The following is a 24,165-nucleotide window of genomic DNA, read 5'->3' on the forward strand; positions in this document are numbered from 1 at the left end:
ACATGTATTACCTAAGAAAGGGAAAATAAGATAAAAATATTGGTATGGTTGGACTTCAGGTGTTTTTCCTGGATTTCATGTTTTCCAGGGCAAGTTAAAGCCCTAATCCTTCATTTTAGACCATACAGGCAGAARCCAGTAGTCCCGTGGCTAGAGTCCCTCAAAGGTGAGACTCTGAGCACTGRTTTGAGAGGCTCTCATGAGCTGCTCATGTTACGTGATCTCTCTGTGCCTATTTTGCATGTGTAAAAATTGAATAATGAAAGATGTAACCAAAAAAATACCTAATGGTATTTGACTAGAAAGTGTATTGAAATTCYGACGCTGATACTGTTGTTCCTGTATCCATGCACAGGTGGGTCATAGTGTTACTGCTCCAGCAGAAGCATCACTGTAGCTTGCTTTAATATCGACATGTGCGTAGAACAGGCTTAAAGGAGATTTACATCTTCTCCTGAGACATCAACGCATCTCTAATTTCCCTTTTCCTCTGGTTCCTGTGGGCTTTGCCAAACTTATGTGCAGAGTATTTTGATTCCTGTGGTTCAGCCTCCCTGCTTTATGAATGATAGGCTTGGTGTCAGAAAGGCAGAACAGGAGAAAAGTTAGACTTCCCTGAGTAATCTTATGTCCCAAAAATGGCTGTGAGCCACTGTTCAAAGCCAGCTAAAGCTCAGTGTGATCACAGAGTCAGCCTAATTTGAGTCAGCAGCTAAGGCAGTTTCAGTTGTGGCTAATTAAAATCTCAATGCCAAGAGGTTTTTCCTTCAAGTAATGCCAGCTTTAGAAAGAACGTAGCCCTCATGAAAAAGCAAGGGTGATTCACAGTTCAAACTGACCACCATGTTGCAGAAACTATGAGCCTTCTCAAACAGGCATTGTAGAAATTCAGGGGCAACACTGGCTTTTTTATCCTAAATCAAAAGTGTTTTAAGTGTGTCYGATTTCAAGTACTCTTTGCATTGAAACTGATTTCTCTCCTGAGAATACAGAGTCCTATGCTAATAGATCCAATTGGCTTATTGGTGTTTGGGCAGAAATGTCTTGAAGAGATGTGAGCACGTGCATCTTTTGATCATTTCAGATACGTTAAAATCGGAGACAAGGAATGCGACTTCAACCCTGCTTTCCGTCTGATTCTCCATACGAAGCTGGCAAACCCCCATTTCCAGCCTGAGATGCAGGCACAGTGCACCCTCATCAACTTCACCGTCACACGAGATGGCTTGGAAGACCAGCTTCTTGCAGCAGTGGTGAACATGGAAAGGCCTGATTTGGAGGAGCTAAAGGTCAGTAACTAGCAGTTTGCACTGGGAGGCAGTATAAATATTTTTAAAAAATAAAAATAATGCAAATATTTTAAATTGAATACAATTTCATTTCCAAGAATGAAAAAATTGTAGAGGTCACCATAGAAACAGATTTCCCTTGAATGTTATATGTTGAGTTTGTTTTTTTTTTTTTTCCTATCTTCTAATTTCTTAGTATTTTGGGCATACTTAAACTGCAACTTCAAATGTTTTCTCCAMAACAATCTCTTTCTTTTTGTATCCCTTTCAGAAATGGAAATCGAGATTCTCATTATATCGTTTTTTTCTAAACTTCACAGATTTAATTTTGGAAGTAGAATTAGTCTCACTTAACTTCAGGCATTTATGCTATAGGATTCCCACTGTAAACATTATGAGGCTAGTTCTTCCTCTCATTTGTTTATAACTGGCCATGTTTTTTTTGTTTTTGTTTGCTTTTTTGCTTTTCTGTTGTTGAGGGGGTGTTTTGAGCTGAGATGTTATAAGTATGGCGGCTTTAATTTCAAGATAACTTTTTAAAGAAAAGCCTTTCTGCTAAAGGCATCTTTAGCACAGTAAAAAAATACATATAATACTGAATATTTAATAAGAGTTGGAATAAATTTATAGCACATGTTTGGCCAGGCCAGACTTGTAATACTCTCTTTGTTTAATGAGGTTCTCAAATACGTTAGTTGTGCCGCCTTAATGATGCATTTAGTTTTAAACAAATTCAGATGCTAACAAGCCAAAAGATGGCACAGAARTAAGCAATGCATTGATTTAATGTGTAAACCATGCCTATCCAGCTAGGACAGCTGGARACCCAAAGCCTCTTGATCAGCCCCCCTCCCCTTATATGTGCTCATCAGCAGATTGCAGATACTACAAACAGACACTTATCTTTACTGACTTATAACACATGGGGTTGTATAAGGTGATTGAGATTAATTTAAGTGATGTCATTAACTGAAGTTTAGGACCATTCCTCTTAGSCTAGGCATCACCGCTGTTAATGACTGTTGTCACAACAAGGACAAATTCAATATCATATGCAGTCATCAAATACACTATTAGGCTCTGAAAATCAGTAGCTCAAAATCTGGAGGACTTACATCCCATAAAAGAGGAACTGTATTAGAGAACAGTGGAAATGAGGTGAATTAGGGATCATATATTTTAAAATCCCTGCTTATTCTGTACCTGGGCTCTGTGGAGAAGGAGGGCTGGGGCAGAGCATCAGGCAGGGCCAGGGAAATGCACCCCTAGTGCTGGTCCTGCCAGCAATTCCACCAGCAGTGGGAGACAGGGGGCTGCAGTCTGACTTCAGAAACCACTAAGCAGATACAGATTGGTGTGAAATGTAACTTTCTCTTTCCTTAAAAATACCCGAGACTTCTTTCTCTACTTGACCACATCTAGATAATATCAGAGCCCACAATATCTCCTCTCTTCTCTCTCTTCTTCTGTTTCCCTCCTCCTAGAAACCCCCAGACACCAAAGAGGAAAAAAAAAAAAAAAAAAAAAAAAAAAAAAAAAAAAAAAAAAAAAAAAAAAAAAAAGAAGAAGAAGAAGAAGAAGAAAAAAGACCAGTTCCTAGCCTAGTGTTTGAGATTTTCTGCTAAATGGGAAAGAGTCAACCCTCAGTCACTTCCCTGCTGGGATAAAAGCAGAGACTTTTCTCCCTAGATGTGTTATGAACAGGCATTATGCCCCCTCGCCTCCCCGTGAGGTCACAGAAATTTTTCTTCAAGTGGGGAATGTGTAGTAAATCTTAACAAACCCCTTGGTTTCAGAGCACTTACCCAGGATGTGCATGACCCATGCATGCATCTATCTTCTTGTGAGAGATTTGTGGTCCATGGCTCTCGCCTTCCAGGAGCAGGTGCAACCWCCACTGTGGATGATTGCAGGCCAGGTGCTTGATCTTTATTTTGCCTCTATTTCATTTGCTAATGTGAACAAAGCCACAGTGACTGTTGCCTGATAGCTGTGGAAAGCTCCTTGAAGATACTGGTTTGAATCTTCCAGTTCCCTAAAGGAGTGGCCGCTCCTTTGGATGTGCTCTATGACATGATTTCTTTCTTGGTGTAACAGATATGGCAAATGCACTAATTTATTTTTAGTGTGATTAACAATTTAATACTCTAATCAAAATTGATCAAAGAATTATTATTAGTCCAAACAACACTTATGCTTATAATAATGCAGAAAAGCTTCATGCAGTTACAATTGTTAYACAAAGATACAGCTCTCTAATTACTATTAATGTCCACCTTGGTCTCTAGGGTTGTGTTCACCCTCCTAGCATCCCTAAGATCTATAGCTTCAGTCTTACTCAAGCAGAACTGGATGTAGGGTGATTACAACAAGGYGTCAGCACCTTGATGTCTTCTGTAGGAAAAGTTTGATGTCCCTGGAAAAATCCCTYCTTCCTCCTCAGTCTTGGCATCCCTCTAGGGTCATTTTTGTATGTTTTCTCAACATGGTRTGTTCACATTATCTTTCTTCCCATTGGTTCCTAATTCATTTATTCATCAGTATTTTCCCATTCTTTCTTATCTCTAAAACTGACTTTATCTGATTCATAGGTCTACCCTCCTCCATTGACTGTTGGTTGATACAATGTGTGTTTACAGTCTGTGTTTAAAGCCAAAATAAAACTGATTAAAGCATCAGTGACCTGATCACATTTAAAGCAAGCTGGCCAAGCAAGCAAAGCCAAATCTTGAGGCCTTGCCATGTCAGATCAATACAAAACCTATGGCCTCTCAATAGTCTCATTTGCAATTTACTTTTGCAAGGAAGACTGAGCACTCCACCTTGCCTGCTTTACTCCTGCCAACTCTGCCAGTCCTTGTGCTGATGGCACTGCCTGTGGTCCATGTTGTCTTACAAGAACTGATTTCAAGCATCTCCCATCTTTACCAGACTTCAGTCTTTGGACTGAAATTTCTCAAAATGTGCTTTCTTCAACTTCATTGTCTGGTGATTGTTGAAAACAACTGAAAAGTAGCTGCTGTGGCCCCATTTGAGATAGAAACTAACAATTTGAAGATCCGTCAGTAAAGAAGGAAGGAACAGTGGGGAAAGTCTTGAGGAAGGCTACAGGCTCACAATGGTTGGGCATCTGACCTGGGAAAGGGTTGGTAGTGAGTCCTCCCCAAACTGGCCTGTAGCTTTAGGGAACTTTTTTTCTGTCATGGAATGAAAATTTGAAGGCCCTCAGAGTAACCTGCTTCCTGGAATTCGCACGGTTATATATCAGCTGTGAAATAACAGATAACGAGCACMACTGCAGAAATGAGAAATGATGACCTTGCTATTGCTGAAAACAATAGCATGATAAAGCTGCAGCAGATGCAGGCTGTTGTGGGAAATTCAGCATTGTACGCGCTTCTAAGGGTGTGCTTCAGAAATTGCATGGTGATTACAAGCTATTGGAACAAAAACCACACACATCCTCATTAATAACTACAGGGCTTACAGTCCATGGTCTGAAATAATAGCTTGCAAAATGTCATTTCCAAGGCATGCTATGCTTGAATGACAGGAACACGCACAAAATTAGCCATGTTAGTTTTCTGTTTCAAGACTTGTAAAATATTTACCACCATGGGCAAACTCCTATGTGTAATGCCTAAGTAATAGGTYCTTAAAAGTAAGCATTTATAGCTGAAATACCAGTAAACTGTATGCTTCAGTGAACATTTACTGAATATTTGACTTGACATTAATATGAAGTGAGTGTGTCTGCAACAAGTATGTGAAATTTCAGCTCAAGTATTGAAAGATGACTTGTTAATGAAAGAATTAGTTAATCTGGTTGAAAACTTCTGAAAACAGAACAAATACTACTGCCCTCCCCCCCTCCCAATATGTTTTAGGAGATTGGAAAAAAACAAAGGGATGTAAGACATGTCTCTTTTCCAGGGACCTTTCAGACCTTACGGGTGCTTGGAAGGTGTGGGTTCACGTTCTCTGGAAACTATCTTGGAASCATTAAATCACTTGGCTCATGACACTGATTCTACTATCTGACAGTCAGTGTGGCCTAGGACTTATCTTAATTACACTTGCTCTCTCTCTCCTACTTCATGGACCTGGCTTATTTTCATAGTGCTGGAAAACACTCTTTTGAAAGTTATTTGAATTACTTGATTGTGTCACTTAAATAAAATCTGGGGATTTAAAACTGTGTGTCATACAGCAGTGTTTTACATGCCAGGGTGTTAGTGATTGGATTCATATATGTAGAGAATAGTCATCCAGGCTTATACCTTAACAGCATCTAAGTCAGATGCTCTGCTTTGCCACAGGATGTTTTTTGTGATAATGCTAAAAATAGGCATTCAGAGTAAGACCACATAGTGGAATAATATAATGTACCTGCAATCCAGGTTCTCTTGGGTTCTGAGCTTGCGAGAGTCTGCAGTGAATTGTGCTTAGCTCTGAACCCAAGAGAACCTGCTGTTGCCTTCACCACCAGCTTTTAGTCAGTTGATTCTCATTCCTGGTGTGACTGGTGCTCGTGTGTAGTGGGAAGTACACAGGTTCACAGGGAGAGGTGAGAGGCAGCAATGTTTATTCTTAGACTTGCTGCGTAGGGACCATCCAGGCTGACTCAAGCCTAATAAACAGGTATTTCTAAGAAGGAGGCACAGAATGTGTGTGAGATGGGRGCTGAAAGTCTTTTCCTCCTGATTCATTTCCATCATTTTAATAAATTCATAAAAGAAGAGCTTATTTATCCTGGCATATTCAGAATTTCTCTGGGTGAATGGTGTAGTGGATATGGAGAGATCTCAAGAACTCTGCCCATATCCAGGAATCAGACAGAACAGGAGTTAGTCTGCGAGCAACACTGGACTGTGGCAATAGTCAGTTAGAAGCTCATTAACATAATAGTGATGATTAATCCTTATCACATTTTTTTGTGGCTAAAAATTTATGAATTGATTATTTACAGTCAAATCTCACAAAGCAGCAGAATGGATTCAAAATAACCTTGAAAACRTTAGAGGACAACTTGCTCTCTCGGCTGTCATCAGCATCTGGGAACTTCCTGGGAGACACAGCGTTGGTAGAGAACTTGGAGATCACTAAACAGACAGCTGCAGAAATTGAAGAGAAGGTAAAAAAACAAAGTGAGAGTCCAGAGAAAAGGATGTCTGTGATGTTATCTTCAAAGATTTGTTGGTGAAACATAGCTTMTTTAATATGCTCATCTCTACCTATTCTACTGCCCAGAGAACAGAAAGCAGTATAAATTGAAGCACTCTCGATTCTGGCCAGTTTCAAACRATTTAATTCTTTTGAGCTAGTGTATGTTAAATGGCCAATTTAAGACCAAGAGAAAATGGCAGTGCCTAATGTAAAGATAATAAAATTTACACACTGTATCAAGGCTGCTTTAAATTGTTCCAGTGTAATACAATGGCCTTTTATTTTTTCCTTGAATTAATTCTGAATATATCACACTTCCTCAATTAAGCTTGATTTTAATACTGACTGGGGACTAGAATCTGTTGAGTTTGTGATCTAGAATAAATCTACAAGAACTTGAATATTTCCTATCCTTCAGTTCCTTAGGTTGTAAATGGGCTTTTTTGTTAGCTCTGTAGTTTCAGTGTTGTCATTACCCAGTTTACCTTGCTGGCTATGCTGCAGCTAGTTAAATACAAGATTTTTCTACTCTTGTCACTGAGAGGACTCAAGAAGTCCCCTCATGGGWGAGTGGGGGAGGGCTGTCATGCCAGGAACAAAATAGGACCCCTATCTGGCCATCCTCAGCTGCTTGCTTCTCCAGTCGTCCCATCTTTATAGCTTTATAGCCCAGCACTTGGCCTTCTCCAGCATGATGACCCACGCTGCTCGATAGAAGTTATCCATGTTCTCAGGTCATGCTGAAACTGCATCACCAGCCACCTGGGAACTAATTGATCCCTCCATTAAAAGCTGAAATTATTTCTGCTAGCCATTTGTGGGGCAGCAGATGTATTCAGGATGCAGTTTCCCAAGGAGGATTTGCTTGTATTCCTCCGGGGGATGTTGGAAGAGGTATTTTGAGTGACTGTGCAAGTTCTGGAAACAGTCACTCATCAGGTCTGCTTTTGACTGTCGGGGAAAGCCCAGCTCCAGGGCAGAGATGGGTTTTGTCTRTAGTTCCTAGTCTCAGTTGCCACTTGCATGATATTATGTATTGTCTCCTCAGCTTTCAGCATCTCATGGAGATGTGTTTTTYTCTCAGAGCATTCATGAATGAATATGGTTTTATGGACTGCACTAGGCTTTGGAGCAGAGGCAAGCTCTAATGGGGGAGGGCGCAAGCTTTACATCTCCCTCTCAAATTAGATGTTTTTGAGTTGATTTGGTTTCCAAACAAGTTGTGATTATAAAACTGGTTACTGCCAGCTCCATGGCAACAGGGGTGAATCTTGGAATTTGACTTGGTTTAGCATCTGGGGTTTATGAGTTTGGTATCTACATGSAAGGCTGTCTCAGGACCCCATTCCTCTCATAATTAAAGTCTGCTTCTCATGTCAACTCTTAATCTCTTCTGAGTCTGTTTATCCCAAACTGTTCAGCCACCATTTTCCTTCCTATGGCATTCCTCTCCATAGAATTAATGGAGAGCAACTACCTTTTCCACCCCTGACTTTTATTYTATTACATTTATTAAACATTTTGGGGGTAGGACATCTGAGAGGTAGTTGGATAAGTCTAAGCTAGACCCTACGTTCTCTTTGTAGTCACTGGAGAGACATTGGCAGTCCCAGAGCAGGGAACCATCTGACTTAGGTGAATTAGGTGGGTGACTCACGGAGATGTTTGTTTCTCTCTGTTGACWGTAAGGGATACTCTCACTCAACTTSTAGAGCAGTTGGCCTTTCAGAAATACAAGGTTAGCCTTGAACAAGGTGGGGGAAGGAGATAGTATTGGGCTGTGSTATGTAGAAAGGAACCCATACCTGGCTGTGTGGGTCATATAGCCTCTACAAGCCTGAATATTGCTGTTCTACAATACTGACAGCATCTAARAATGCAGGAACATTTAGTATTGTCTTTAGTTATAACTATGGTATGGCTGTGAAGGAATGCACATTTCTGTTTAGGAGTTGGATCAGGATCTTTGCAGCACCTGCCCTCCAAAAAGTGCCCTGTGCCTGAATCCTCAGTGCAGTAGGTTTTGAAACTGTTCCTTGGAAGAAACCTAGATGTTATGAATTAATGGGCTATTGTTGCTTATTGAGATGTGCAAACAGACTAATCCTCCAGATCCCGACATGTGTTGGCTGTGCATAACAGGCTGAGGCTAAGTTCACTTCAGTGGAAAGATCTGATTGTTCCCCAGCTGGATATACTCACACTAGCTCAGGTGGTGGCATAGGGCAGCTCAGTGTTACGCATTTTGGTGTGGGCTGTGTCATGCTCCATAAGCTTGTTCAGCCCATGCTGGGCCTTTTTCTGCCATGTCTTCATTGCATGGTTCGCTGAGCTAGCTGGATCAGCACTGGTATGGGAATATGTATCTGCACTGCAAGATGTTTCTGACTGTGCATAGCCAGAGCCTAAAATAATCCCTGAGAGGCTTGAGGATGTCATTTTATGCCACTGAAGTGGAATGAAAGAATGAACATGAACAGGACAGAGACGATAATGGGACGATGTAACTGCCAAAAGGATTTTTGCCATATCCATCACAGCAGTTATGCAGACACCTGGCTAGCAAAGTAGAGGTGCATTAAATGCTGGTGAAGAAAGGCAGGAAATAGCAGCTGTAAATTASCAGTTCTCAGGCATGGGGAAAGAAGCCCCAAGAGCTGCACTAAGTCTGTTTAGTCCCATGTTATTAATGACCAGCACAGAAGGGGGGGGCAATTAGCAGGAGAAGCTCACTGATGACAAAAATAATTCTGGTTAGTGAAGAGCAGGGAACAGTGGGAACCCCAGAGGGGGCTTGCAAAAAGAGARAATTGGATAATATGAGAGTAAATGCAGTTAAATGTAGAATAAAGCAGAGGAAGGAGGATGCTGGGAGTAGATAGCTAGAGCTCTGGCTACATCATGGTTTGGAGAATGGAGGCCAGTTCCCTGCAGGAATTGCTCAGTGCACAAACAGGTGACCCACTCCTTGGTCTGACATATCCATGGTAGATGTTAACTCTGCCGCAGACTGCAGGAGGTCATGGGCCTCTTTGTTTTTCACCTCTCTGAAGTGAGAAAGATGGACTCGATTTAAAAAGATGTTTTCACGGTTGTCTTGATCCTGTGTTTTCCTCACAGGTCCAGGAATCCAAGGTGACAGAAACAAAGATTAATGAGGCCAGGGAGCACTACAGGCCTGCAGCAGCGCGGGCCTCTCTGTTGTAYTTCACAATGAACGACCTCCATGCTATCCATCCCATGTATCAGTTTTCTCTGAAGGTACAGTTCCTGTAATCCGTAGGGATCTCCCTGCTGCTCGGGGCTGTGTTAGACAGCTGCACTACTTTATTCTCTTGCTAAGGTAAAAAATTCTTTTCTTGGGCTTCCTGAGGATATTTGAACTCCTAGACAAAAAGGTGGTCTAAACTAATCCCTTCTGTTGTTCAGGTTTTATGAAATGTCCTGTAACTAATTTTGTTGTAAATCCACTTCACATATATTACCTGTAACTTGTGTTGTTGTTTAAACTTGTGTTTAAAACTGAAGAAAAATTTGTCTTTTGCTTGCTGCAAACACTAAGCAAAATGCTTTCGTTGCTGCCATCAGTAGAAGAAACAGTATTTCAGCAGAAGGTCTGAGATCAGTCTGAATATCGTAAGAAAAGGTTTATCTGTATTGTATACTGACTGTGGGCTGGAGTCTCTGTACTCACGTCTAAATTTGCCAATCATCCCCACTGCAGGTGGTCAGATTAGATGAGCCTTAATTAGCTCTTCATTCTTTTCCCTGGTTTGTTTCTAAGCTATTGAACTGAAGTCTTGTGGAAAGTCACAATTTGACTTAGAGGTGCATTAACATTCTATATTACTAAAGACTAAAGAAGCTTTTTTTTTTTTCTTCTTTTTGCAAGGCAGAACATTGCAAGCAGTTTATCTCTTCCATATTCACAACCTTTTTGGCCTGGCAGAACAAGATTAGCAGTGGATTTAAAAGACATCATCTGGGGAAAATGCCAACAAACTATTTTTTTCTGTCTAGTTTACGTATTTATGCACAGAGATTTTACACAGCATTTGGAGTAACTTGCTTCATCAGTTAATCTTTTAATCTTTTCTTTATATTTACATCAGTTCTGTATCTGTGATGTCATCAGAGTCATCATAACTGCGCAGGTATTTCGTAAGTGCAGGAATTGCCTCAGCACTTAAAAATTATCAAACACCTTGAAGCAGTTCTGATTTCCTAAATGAGCCWGTATTAAAGCCAGTATTAAAACATCTCATCACTGTCTAAACACATTTATTGCTATCTTCTGCACGAAAGGCAAATAATTCTCACTTCCATCACTCAAAAAAACCCCCCAAAAAACAAAAAAACCCAAACAAACAAACAAACAAAAAAAGGTTCCCAAGTAGCTGGGCATTCAGGAGCTTGGATTACAGTTACCTGAGCTTTTCAGGTAGTCAACAATATGGTGTGAACCCCAGGCCAGACTTGAGGCTAGTATCCATGTATACTTGGCATGAAAGAAAAGGTAAAATGGGCATGGCATGAACCAACACCACTTCTCAGTATGGGCTAGCATGCAGGCTTAACTACACTGTGGAGGAGTCCTGACGCATGAACTGTTTCAGGTGCTTTTCTCACAATGTCATGTGACCATCAAATAGACAACCAAATCTACGATCTTTTCTATAAGGGTCCTTAGATTAGAAGGCCWGATGGGGTTTATGGGTGTGTTACCACCTTGAAATGTGGATACTGGCAGCCTCAGCCACTGGCATCCTAACAGTGGCAGTGCAGACACCCCAATCGGGAGTGCGCTAGGAGAGAGCCTGCTACTTGCCCTGTGCTTCTAAAGTAAATTTAGAGTAGACATAGCCAAAGGGCCTATGCTCCAAAGACCTTGTATTMTATGTAGATAAGACAGAAAACTAGCCTTTCCCTGCACGGCAGTGTTGTTCTGTAGTACAGAGTCATCTTATTTGTGGAGCTAGAACAGATCTATTTCCTTGGGAGAAAATTTCCTTCTGGAAGTGGTCCTGGAAGTCATTTCCAAGAAGACAGATTAATTTAAGTGCTAATTATTATTCTTCCTAGTGGTGGGCTGAACTGCTTAAACCTTTCTGCGGGGCAGCAGGGCCTGCTTGGAAGCTGACAGCTTTTGTGGAAATGAGGCCATGATTTTCCAGACTGCTTGATTGTCTTTGAGATATCTGTATTCCCCCTTTTTTGCAGATCAGAGTGGACTGGAACTCCATATACTACAATGGAGGAGTTAGATCTTTAAGAGTGAAATATATGCCTAGGAGTAAATTCATAGTTAATTTCTTTTGTGTTTAGGCATCACTTAATCGGTTGGTTTCTGTTTCTTGGCTGATGGGAAGCAGGTTTTTTTTCAGGCCCTCTGCTGCATCCTGCCAGCTCCTTAGGCAGGGTCTATCCTTCTGTGCTCTACATGTACTGCCCAAAACACTGGAGAAGTCTTGGTCCCTGGGCTGCTTCTAAGGGCCTGCTGTAGTAAAAAACAGAGTACAGGTGATCTTTTGCCTAGATTACATAGTCTCAATAGTCTTGTCCAAGAGACCCACGGACCTTCCTTGGTCGTTATTGTAGAATTCCAGTTTTAATGTTTCTTTATCATTAGGGAGAGAAATTTGGCTGGAGGGTTAAGTGAGATGACATCATGGTCTAGGATGTCTTCCAGACAGTTTCATACCTTGCCGAGTGACCTGGAAAAAGTAACGGAAGCAAATACAACATTCTGAGCTGCATCCACAAAGAAGCTTTTCTTTTTGATATCTACAACTCATATACTGAGATAACTTTACCAGGAAAATGTGCAGAATATCTTTCTGGCAAGGATGCCATTTGGAAGATTCATTCCATATACATACGCAATAGATACAAGCATATCTGAGGTTTCACCTTTAATCTACCTAATTTGTATTTTGTTTGCTTTATGTTTTCCAGTTAGCATTAATAATATGTATAAATACATAGAAAATTATTTGATGAAATGTTTTTATCTGATAAATTGTGACGACAGATCATAAAACATTGTGTAAAGATGCACAGAGATGGTTTTAAAATACCACACAGCTAAAAGCCTGTTATAAATTAGAGCACACAAGATTTATATGTGACTCTGCAGCATGTTTTAACACAATTTAAGGCAATGTAAGCCAGAGAATCTATTCTGCAATTATTTAATAATGCAGTAGGTATCAGAGTTACTTTAATTTGTTGAGGCATCATTCTGATATTGTAGAACCCTGAAAATAACCTTTTGCAACAAAGCCATGCCTTGACTAGTTGGTGTTATTAATTTATATTGGCCTGGTTATTTCGTATTAGCTGGGTTCCAATGTATGGTGCCTCTGCATTGCTAATCAAGGTTTCAACTTYTTTCTTCGTATATTCATTTGTTTTCTTCCGGCTGCATTTGATAATTTGTTAATGGGCTTTCTTCAGCCTGCTCTGAAGATTTTTAAGTCTTTTCTCATTTAGATCAGAAGTGTTTTTGCAAGAATCCATAGTATCTTATATAATATTGTCTTTCTCCATGCATGCACCCAGCCCTGAGGGGACTTCACTGGTTAAGCTCGCTTCCACATCGTGAAGTCTTAGCTACTCTTCTTGTCTACTCCTTTGCTGAATACAGACAATAAAATACTTGCTGGACTTTTTAATACTTAGGGGAATTGCATTCTTCTAAGTCACACCAACATTTGAGAAATAAGAGGTATGCATTCCACGGGGAACACCAGTATCTTTCAGCTCAAAGTTTGCACAGAAAGTGGACTGTAATCCCTATGAGAGAACATACTTTGAGAAACACTCCTCATAGCCATTCTGTCTTAGCTCAGTTATCCTGTCTCTGCAGTATCTTCCTGAGTGCAAGCAAGCACAGTGTCACTGCTTGGMTGTATACTCATTAAAAAACAACTAAAAGCTAAGGTCTGATCTCCAGATCTATTGCCATGCTGCCCTGAGCTGCTGGGCAGCCACACTGCTTGGCATTTGAGATTCCTTATGACTGGAAAGGTAAAATATTTGAGTTGGCTTTGCTTACTGTAACATTTCAGTTGATACCCAAGAGCATGGAAAGATCAGCTAGAAAACATTAATGCTTTTCTGTGTCTGCCCACCTAGGCATTCAGTGTTGTGTTTCGGAAAGCCATTGAGAGGGCATCTCCGGATGAGAGCCTCCAAGTGCGAGTGCTAAACCTCATCGACAGCATTACCTTCTCTGTGTTCCAGTACACGACCCGAGGCCTGTTTGAAAGCGATAAATTGACCTACACGGCTCAAGTTACCTTCCAGGTAAACACCATTGTTTCACACAGTTTGTATGCAGTGATTTATTTTACAGGCAAAGAAACCATCGTTCAGAGAAAGCCCAAACTGTCACAGCCATGACCTTCAGCATCAGAACAACTGATATGAGGGTTTGGGAACTGATACTCTTCTCTGTTTCTCCTGCTGATAGTCATGGATGCTGTGTTTGAATTGTCTTAAGCTGATGACTGTTTGTCTTAGCATAGTAATATCTGCATGTAAGAGCTAAATAAGGGAAAAGGAAGCTGATTTTCAGGGCTTAATAGGTTTTATCTAAAGCAAGTACTGTGTAGCTGCTGTTTTTTGTCTAGTATGTTTGTATAATTTTAAATCTATGGTCTGAGCTAGGAGACCTTTCTATGAATCTGTGTTGAAATTGAATTCAATCAATAAATAATGCTTGGCATTATGTTACGAAGTTGTTATTAAGTTTGTGCAGTGAATTGCTATGTAATTGCTCTGACGTGCAGAATACAGATACGAACCAAGTTTAAACTGCACAAACGTGCAGGTCTAGTTAACCTTGATCCAGTGCTTGACCTGAATTTTTTAACTCTACATAACAAAACATTATGTGTAAAACAACTGAACTTTGCAAAATGTAGAAAGTACTAGGACAAGTAAATACATAACTCTAACAGTAAAATGTACTCTAACAGTATGTTTAGTTAATAATTTTTCTGCATCTAAAAGTCAACTTAAATTTTKCAGACTCGCTCTTAATTGTAACCTAAAAGAAACCTACACATTCTTGTATATTTGTCTAAATAAAGCATTAAAGTAGCACGCATTATATACATTATACATTGAATATAGTTAATGGATCATTTTAAGCTTTCAGGAAAACAGCTTCCACAGTTCCAGTGAGTGGAGAGAGCTGAATGATGAGTCACAGGATTCTGCTGTTGAACCATCATCAGTGGAAGATATGCCAGCCACACTTCAGAAGTCATTGCCCTGTAGGCAGTAATGAGCTATAGTCAAAACGTTGTAACAGGGAAACGAGAACCTGCTTCAGCACTGCTCTTTTTTTTTTCCTAGAAATTGTATTCAGATTTTGGATATCTGACAGTGCACTTGGTGCAGTAGCTCCAGCTGGGCTCATGAGCACATATGGCTTTCCAGAATTATCTCAGAAAGAACTCTGGAAGTCTTACTCCGTATGTTCTCCTAGCACACCAGAGATGGTTAAAACAGTGCTAATAGATGAATGGCCTAAATGTGCTCCATCCCTTCAGTGTCTGAGACCTCTGGAACTCTTGGAGCATGTACTGTGAGTTTTTGCAACTCTCAGTACGTCTTCGGTTACTTTCCAAACTGAACAGGATAGTGAGAGATGGACAAGACCTTTGTACCACGCCCTGCAAATGCTCGCTCTGTCTCATTTTAATAACAATATCCAGTCTTYGTCTGTAGACATCAAATACAGGGAACTCAGCACATCCTTCAGTCTGTGTCTCTGCTAGCAGGGACTTTTCCCACTTTCTGTGCTATTTATGAGCCTAGATMACAGCCTTTGCCATGCAGTTTTCCAAACCTTTGTCCCTGTTATGTTKCTTCAGATCTTCTTTTGAGGAGACTCAAAACACCTGCATAGCATGTTTCATCAGATGCTTCAAGCATAGGACACTATACTTTTTAGCCACATGTTCAGCAGCTATGTAATTTGAATAAGTAATCTGCTGGAGTATATTGCTGCTTTGTATCCTGGCTACTTAAGGATATCATGTTTTTTTGAAATTACAGATACTTCTGATGAGTAAAGAAATCAACACAGCAGAACTGGATTTTCTCCTAAGATATCCAGCACAAACCGGAGTCAYGAGCCCAGTGGAGTTCCTATCTAATCACTCGTGGGGAGGAATCAAGGTACCTGTTTCATTTGAACTATGTGAGAGCAGCTTCCCTTATCACCTCTAGCAACCTTAATTCCCTGACCTTAGTCCTTACAACATTCGATGAACAAAGTTATGTTCATAAATGAGAAGAGGCACAAAAATGCTATAGGTAAAAGAACAGTGAGTACAGACAGCTTTGTGGGCTTCTTGTGGTTGTACCTCTGATGATCTTTTTTTTTTTTTTTTTTGAGAAGGTAAATTTTCTGTCTGAATTTAGGTTTCTCTTTCAGGAATGAGAATATCCTGTGAATTTTGTGGTTACAGATCATAGAGAGCATTGAGATCTTTGCTGTTTTGGGGATGAGGAAGGAAGTTAAGGCAAATGTGACCATCTCTTTTAGGGGCAGAGACCTGTTGGGGATAGAGTAATGACAGCTGACAGATCTTCTGCAAACATGTRCTATCATGGCAACGGAAAGGTCTAACGGCTGCCAGTGTTGTGGAGGGAGGTGAGGAAGAGATGCAAGTTATCTCAGCTTTGCGCCTATTTATCAACAWATGTCAAATGTACTGGATTTGGATCTAGTTCAGCAGGATATGATTAGTTTTCTGGAAGGGTTGAAATCATTCTTCAAGTTACATGTTCATTCACACCTTGTTGGATCTGAGACTGTGTCTTTGTTTTATTGTGTCTTCTGATCAGTCTCTGGCACCTGTTATTTCTGCCTTCAAGGCTCATTTACCTGATGCTCTAAAGTATGAAACTAAGACATCCTGTTTTGATTGGGATAACTTTCAGATACTCCTCTGGGGCATRTTTTTTTTGCCTTTGCTGCATTCCAACTCACTACGCTCAGAATATATATATTTCCTGRAGGATGACCAGACAAAGTATCTTCATCCAGGTCCCAGACATCTCTAGTATTTCTCTCTTATTTGCACTGTGTTGTGGGKTTTTCCAGAATTTTGTGGGAGCCTTGGCTTCTGGTGCCACATGTCTTTCTAGCTAAGGACATACTCAGCTGGACTGTGCTTCACTTGACGAACATTGGTTTTTATGGTAGCACAGACTCAGAGCTCTAAGATGCAGACTGTAGTTCAGAAATCAATGAAACTGATGTTCATCCGGACAGAGACTTCAAATGCGCACATGGAGCCATTTGTGCTGAACCAAGCTTGTCTGTCCTGGCCAGCAGTTATCTTCTCCACCTCTTCACTGGCAGTAATGATGATGCCTCTGCCTTATTCTGCATGTGTAKCTGATCTTACTCATCCTGAGAAAATCATGATCACATACTCAACCATAAAATAAACCTGAAACTTCTTGGTATACCARCCTGTTTCATCTCCTCAAAGATGTATTTCTATAATAATAAGGAATTAAAAAAAGTCAGCTCCCTTACTTTARTCATCTTTTATTCAGTGGTATTGTCATACTGTTCAAACAGCAGCAGCTTTCTTTGTCTTCCCTTTGAAGACAAATTAAATGGACRTTTAGTGTTAGCACACATTATTAGGCAAACTCAGCCATGAAACYGAAGAAATATATGCTTTTACAATAGTACATTCTGTCTTTGGGTTATGGAATCTGTATGTGTTGTAGATGTGCATACGTACTATTGCTTGAAATCTCAGGGTTTTTTTTACCCTTCCGTGTCCCTCCTTATGTTCATCATGGGCATATATAAGATGGAGAATGCRTAATGCATTTCATTTCCTCTTAAGTTATTTCAAGGTGAAGTTTTTCGCTGCTTGGGAACAAGCTGGGAGAGCRTTAGACTGAARATCTGAACCAGGTCCCTGGTTCAAGCCCACRCTTCAGCAGAGTGGTGTGTGGAGGGGTGCTTTGGGGGATTGGACTRGATGATTTCCAGAGGTCCCTTCCAGCCTTACCTATTCTGTGATTCTGCACTACAAAGCTCCTTGCTACTTCAGTCATTTGAACTTCCTCTGGATACCTCTTTTCTGGGGTCACTGGAATTTCAGGGAGGGTAATTTTGTCCCACTGTAACTTTCAGAGGTTTCAGGCTCTGATTGTCCTTCTGGAGATTYTGTTGTGCATCCTAGGAATCATATTACTCTTGAAGTGCCCAATTATCTTTGCATAGTCCTGCCTGCAGGTGGTATATTCTGCAAACAGACACCTCAGTTTACAATGAAGATTTTCTAATGTTTGAGAAAATCCTTTCTGTGTTGGCAGGTTCCATTCAAAGTATAGGTGAAATGGCCTTTTGTATATCCCTGTGCTTCATCATGATTGTTGCCGCTGCCTCACTACCATCATAAAGTTTGCACAGTTGTCGTTTCAAGATCATAAACAGCAGAAGGAACATAAACTCCCTGTCATTCATCCTTCAGACTTCATTCTTGCCATTTCTGTAGCTAACCATYAGATACAGAAAAACAGGCATTTCTGTACAAAGAGCGTCGAAGTACATAACATACTATGTCCAAGCCTACTATTAGGCCAGCAGCAATGAACTTCCCCTCATTGGAGCTCAAAAGGTGACAGTGGCATCACTGAGCCAGATCTTGATCCATTCAGTCTCATGAGTGCCCCATCTTCATCTCCACTGGCAGCATACACTCCACCATAGCTTGGACATCTGCAATTGATGCAGTGTTGAGTATTTCTCGTGCTGTCACTGTCTGCATGGAGCAACTGGAGACTTATCCTGAGGTAGACATGAACTGAGAGTGAACATACCAGTGGACTGTCATCTGAATTTGCTCAGTGATAATTAACACATTTTGAGATGAGCACATCCAACTTGGCTTCCTTTCCCACAGTCTCTCTGCAGGTTGTGATTTCTGAGATGGAAACTATGCAATGACRAGAAGATTCTGGTTTGCATACCCTTTTGCTGAGCTGATGAGAGGCAGGATGTAAATGTATCCAAGTGTACTCCAAGCATGAGGAGTCTGTAGCCTTAATGTGCGTCTACTGTCACTGTAAACTGCACATTTTGAAGAATTACAGTAACTGGTCAATAATCTGCCCTAATTCACAGGTGTTTAGGATTTTCAGATAGTGAATTCTTTATTATCAGATACTGAATGCTCTTCAGATTGTATTTTGTGATGATTTTTTGTAGTCTGCTATAAATCATATACCTGGTGTCAACTTTATTAATGTTGAATAGAATCATAAAATGGTAAGGTTGGAAGGGACCACTGGAGATCATCTAGTCCAACCCTCAGCATAGCCCTGTATGGGGATTGAACCCACGACCTTGGCATTAGCAGCACCCGCTCTAACCAACCAAGCTAAACCTGCCCCTGTGTTTGTTCTCTTAATGTGTGTTGGTTTATTAGCCTTGGAGTTTTTGGCAACTCTGGTTACTTGAGGCATAGTTTTAGTACAATCTCGTTTTGTCACAAATGGCTATAATTAGGTTAATTAGTCATGGCTTCTATACAGCTTATTAGCAGGCTAAAATCTCATTTTCTTTCGTCAGAAAGATTAAGTGCTGTAATAAATTGTTTCTTCAACAAAGCTTGAACAAAGTACATTCCAGATTCATATTTCACATTCTAAATGGAATTTAGCGTTCTGTCTAATTTTTCATAGGAACATTGAAAATACTTCTGCACAAAGAGCTGCACTTGCCAGAGGTTTCAGGCCAAGAWAATTGTGCCAAAAGAAATCCAATATTGATATTTGTGGCCCATTCTGTACCTCCCATTTTGGRCACATTAACTGTGATGAAAACCTTATTAGATGTTGAGGACTCTGGGCATACAAACAGCCTTGTATGACTTGGCTTATTATTTCTTATTGTTACCTGATTAATAATGTATTCATGCTAATAATGTTTTGCAGTTGTGCAACTGTTTTCAGCCCATGAGATTGATGCATATGACACGCATTCAAGATTTAATCTTCCTGCTTCTTTTAAGTTCAGCAGATAGCTTTATGGAGGCAGAAATGTGCCATTTTTGCCAGGGAAGCTCAGTCTTTACTACTGAATGATGAAACCCAGGTACCTCTCTAGAAGGGCACAGCTTGCAGGGAAAGATAATATCTTTTATCAGATCTGTTGATATACTTGGAAAAAATAGGCAAGTTTCAGGCTTATAAATACTTCTTAAAAGTCTAAAGCASGAACTGGATTTAAGCTAGATCCAAGTTGAGAAAAACCTGCTCTGAGCTTAACTTGATTCTGTTAACCAGTGAACCAGTACAAGAGAAAAGGTAATACCAGTAGAGCCACTGTAGAGGCACATTTGTTCACTCTGGACTAAGGTGAAATGTTAGCAAAGGACAGTCATTAGCCTTAGTGCAAATACTGCCTCTGGGTCATTGAAGGGTTAGTTAAAAGCAGGAAGGGGAGAAAATAATAACGTTTARTTAATCTAGGGTCTTTGCTGAGTCTGTGGCTTTAGAGTTCAGTATAGTTGGTTGTATCGGCTTTCAGGCTTGTCTTGCGCAGGTGTTTAATAGAGATCTCTTGAGAAGTCAACAATATTGTTTACTTTTAATRAGGTTTTCTGTCTTTTTTTGTGTGCGTGAAAGATTGTCCATTTTTCCTTGCTGCTGGTTTACTTTCCCAGCAAATGTGTGKCCTCACCTTCAACCACAGTGATACAACGATGCTACTGCTTGAATTACRCAGAGCATCAGGCCACAGCCATGTGCAATAGAGGACTTGGATGTTTTTGCTGCAAGATTGAACTTACTGCTCTTAGACTTAAATGTAACAGTGTAGCTGCTTTATTCTCCAGGTCTTCCCCTATTTTTTTCTTTATTCTCTAACTGGAAGATCTCCAGTGCCATGAGATGAATATGTTGGTCTGAATTGATGCACCGTGGTCCCTTCAATCCAGGCTGAAACCCAATCTTCAGTTTTCCAAAGGGTTAGGACAGAGATCTCATCTTATGATTCTGCTCTGAACAGAGATATAGAAATAGTGCCGTCAGGTTTTATGTCAGTTGAATTGTACAGTCTGCCTCTAGTCTAGTAAATAAAGTAGGCCAGCACTTGTTTTCTGGCCCTGACWGCAAATGACATGGTACAACTTGAATCTGTACAGCTAAACTCCTCTTGCCCCCAAACCAGTGATTTCATATTAGTGCAAGCAGTCCCCGGACAGTGCTAAACCCTGGTTTACGTCCAGACTTTGTCTGTGAGCAGGCTAGTTGGCCAAGGGCAAACATGATCCAGGGGCCATGCTAGCAAACACTGTGGATCTTGGTGAGCCAGTGCCTGAAGCCATATCCTGGACCTCTTCAATAGTCACAGATTTAGTATCGGATTATTAGATAAGAAAAATGTGTGTTTTCTCCTCATTTTAGTCCAGAGTTAATATAATCTGCCCATCAATAGGACTTACTAGCTAGGCAAACCTTACACTCGGCCTAGTTATGTCTTCTGTTCAGCAACCAGTGCAAAGAATGAGCTTGTATTTCCCACAGGTTCAGGAACAGTAAATCACATTTGCCTAGAAAAGAATATGTGAATGTCAAATACTTCTGTTCAGGAGCATCACCGCTGTCRGTAAAGCCAATGGTCATGACCATATGGCCTTTTGTGCTTTGTTTTCATGGCTATCTTGATCAAAACCAGCCCTTTTTAGATGTTACTGGAGGAGCTCAGGCCACTAGACTGGCTCAGGATTGCATGAATGGATTTCCCTGTGCCCCAGTGATCTCTTGCTGCTAAATTCTCCCATGCTCTGGCTCCCTCTGTGCTACGCACATTTGGAGAACCCCATCCATGTTGCCCCATGGTCTCCTGCCTTCAGCAGAACTACATTCACTCATTAGCTGTGTGTGCAGCTGGCTTCTTCGTGTCTTTCTGCACTTCAGCAGTGTGTTGCCGTGAGCTTGGTACAGGCAATTCTCGATCTCCTTTGTGCAGATACACATTTCCCAAGTCTGATTTTTCTTTGTGATATTTTCCACAGTGCCTCTTTATTGCTGAACGCAGATGTGTMCCATAGGATAAGTGAAGCTAGTTAATATACAGTGAGAATACACCTGGCCAACTTGGATTACTTCTTCATCCCAATCATTTCCCTCATCTTTTTCTGAAGAGGAAGAATTTTCATTATGTAGATATGAAAACGCTACTGAAAGGGCATTGTTTAATAAATGTGATGTTGAATAATGAGCTCTAAATGCTGAATTCAGCTTTCAAGGAGGAGAACAGCAGTAGACAAAGTAGTATATTAACTCCATATTTATAATTTTGCAGAATGCAGATGATAAGATTGTGTGTGTGGCTTATGAGATAAAATACCAAATCATATATTTTACATTTAAGAAAACTGGATTTTCTTGACAAAGAAACAGAAAACTCTCTTCCAACTTTCACTTTATATACTTCTTAGACACTTAAATTTTTCATTTTTGTCAAAGATTCATTGTGACACAATCTGCTGCATATATTGTGTTCTTTGCACATCAGCAAAGTTTTTTGATCAGGCTGGTCAGATATGAAAGGCTTGCAGCTCAAAGCTTTCTGTGTATATTCAAAATTATTATTATGCCAGAACATCATAGTCTTAATTAAATCTCTTCCATTAACTCCATTCTTTAGATGTACAGTGCATCTTTGATCGGAAACACAGATTACGATACTCCAAAGTGGATTTATCTGTTTGCATCTAGAAGTTTCCTAAGGACGTTCATCTGTCCTCACCATCTCTCAAGTCTCAGAGAAATATTCTGAATGTCTTGCAAAAACATTACTTGAGAACGTTTGGCTTTCCTTTCTTTTTTTCTTTTCTTTTCTTTTTTTAACATGCTGGGTAATGATCTGATGTTTATCTGCATCCTACAGCAGAAATTCTGGTCACATCAAATATTTAAAGATACACTTAATTCTTTTGATTGCAGAGTAGAAATTGGTATTTTCTGGTTGTCTGCATGGTAGTATCAGCCTCTGTCCTTCTCTTTCAATCCACTCTTCCATGACATGGAATTTACTGTTCAATGATCATTTTGAGTGGAAAATTTTTATCACCTGCTAAACAGAGAGAAAGAGAAGTAATTGCTAYCTCAGAGATATCTTTTAGATGTCATTTTATTGAGACATCGTGTGTCTTTCAAAGTCATGTTGCTCAGTTTAAAAAACTAGAAAAGATCAGTTACAGTACACCAGTGAAAAGCTGAGAGTAGGCTGTGGATCCGGGAGTGACTGCAGAGAGATCTGCTGACTGAGCTCAGAAAGCACCTAAAGGTGTGCAGGCATCCATCCCATTCTGGACACAATTACTGCAGCTAGATGTGGAACATTTTTTGGAAAGGCAGTGAAGACAAATTGCTTGGATTTGGCTCCTCTTTAGTTCTTTTTAAACCTAGATTAATCATAAAGGGCCTGTCAGAACAACAGATCAGACRGATGTATCCGGGTTGATGTCAGGGGCCTGAGTGCCCCAAGAAACTCTTCAGCCTCCTCCTCCCTTTCTGTCTGCCTGCGTTCAAGGCCAGCTCTGAGGCAGTGCCACCATTAAAGGTATCAGCCCACTGCTCTGAAAGACCTGAGTAAGAAAGAGCTGTGAGAAGCCTCATCAGGGGATGGATACATAAATATATGTATATTTATATGTGTACATACATCAGAATATGGAACTTTGTGCCTTGAGAAAACCCTTCAGCAGGCCACAAGCTGAAACAGRTACTCCAGCTGAGCCATCCCTGCCCATTTGCTGTCTTTTCCTGCTATGGCTCTAGGAGTTTGGCTGTACGTTGGCCTATGGTGATTTTCTGCAATTTATGACAGCCAAATCTAGGGGACTTTTCAGAAATACAGAAATATCATCTCTCAGGTGTCATCAGGAACCCATGGCCAGCTGCTGGTTCTGGCTGCATGTCCCTGACTTGCTAGAGCACATCAAGGAGCGAAAAAGAAAGGTGGAGAGTGTGGCTTATCGGAACAGCCTGACTTTGCAAGGCCCATTCCCAAAACCATCTGAATAAAGCTTGCAGAAAGTGCAGGAGATGCGTCAACGTGAACCCAGCTGTGAAACACTTCAGACCAAATTGTGAAGGTTTGCTGAGTGGCTATAAACAATTAGAACTTAAAGATAACTCCTAAATCCCATTTCCACTGACCTTTCCTATCAAATGGAACTGTCAGTAAGAACATACTGGCAAATATGGTTCATACGCTGAAGCCTCTGCTTTCTGATTTGTGACACATTTCATTGGGCATTTTCCAAGAAAAAAAAATAGCGTGATCTGGCTCATCACTCCTCAGACCATTTCTGTGATCCAGCTACAAAGTGTCTGTGTTTCTGATACTCTAGAAAGGAGGCTTTAGGTAAATAGAAGAATGTTTTTGTATACTGTGATGTCATGACACTACATGCATTTTAACCCCAGTATACTTTAATCGTGGGGAAAAAGCAAGGAAGATTTTGAATGAAGACAGGGGCATGAAGTGCAGTGAGCTTGTCAGTCAGCTTTTATAAAAGAAATGAGGAGGATTAAAATAACATTTTTGGGCTGAGAACTGATTGAAGTTTGACAAACCCATCATGTCTTCATTTTTACCTTCAGTAGAGATGTCCTCATGAGTTGAATAATTCAAATAGCATAGCTA

General features: G+C 40.4%; 1 protein-coding gene across 1 annotated transcript in view; it reads left to right on the plus strand.

The window, feature by feature from the left end:
* The window catches only part of DNAH9 (dynein axonemal heavy chain 9), a 211,248-nt gene that overhangs the window by 128,931 nt on the left and 58,152 nt on the right, over positions 1 to 24,165 (plus strand). Inside the window, exons 55-59 of the mRNA XM_085306864.1 lie at positions 1,085 to 1,289; positions 6,259 to 6,423; positions 9,576 to 9,716; positions 13,593 to 13,763; positions 15,525 to 15,647. Coding sequence (XP_085162990.1) covers positions 1,085 to 1,289; positions 6,259 to 6,423; positions 9,576 to 9,716; positions 13,593 to 13,763; positions 15,525 to 15,647 — 805 coding nt within the window. The remainder of the gene's footprint in view (positions 1 to 1,084; positions 1,290 to 6,258; positions 6,424 to 9,575; positions 9,717 to 13,592; positions 13,764 to 15,524; positions 15,648 to 24,165) is intronic.

Source organism: Rhea americana, unplaced genomic scaffold (genome assembly GCF_003343005.1).
Source record: "Rhea americana isolate MKP2758 unplaced genomic scaffold, rheAme1 scaffold_249, whole genome shotgun sequence".
NCBI classification, from domain to species: Eukaryota; Metazoa; Chordata; class Aves; order Rheiformes; family Rheidae; genus Rhea; species Rhea americana.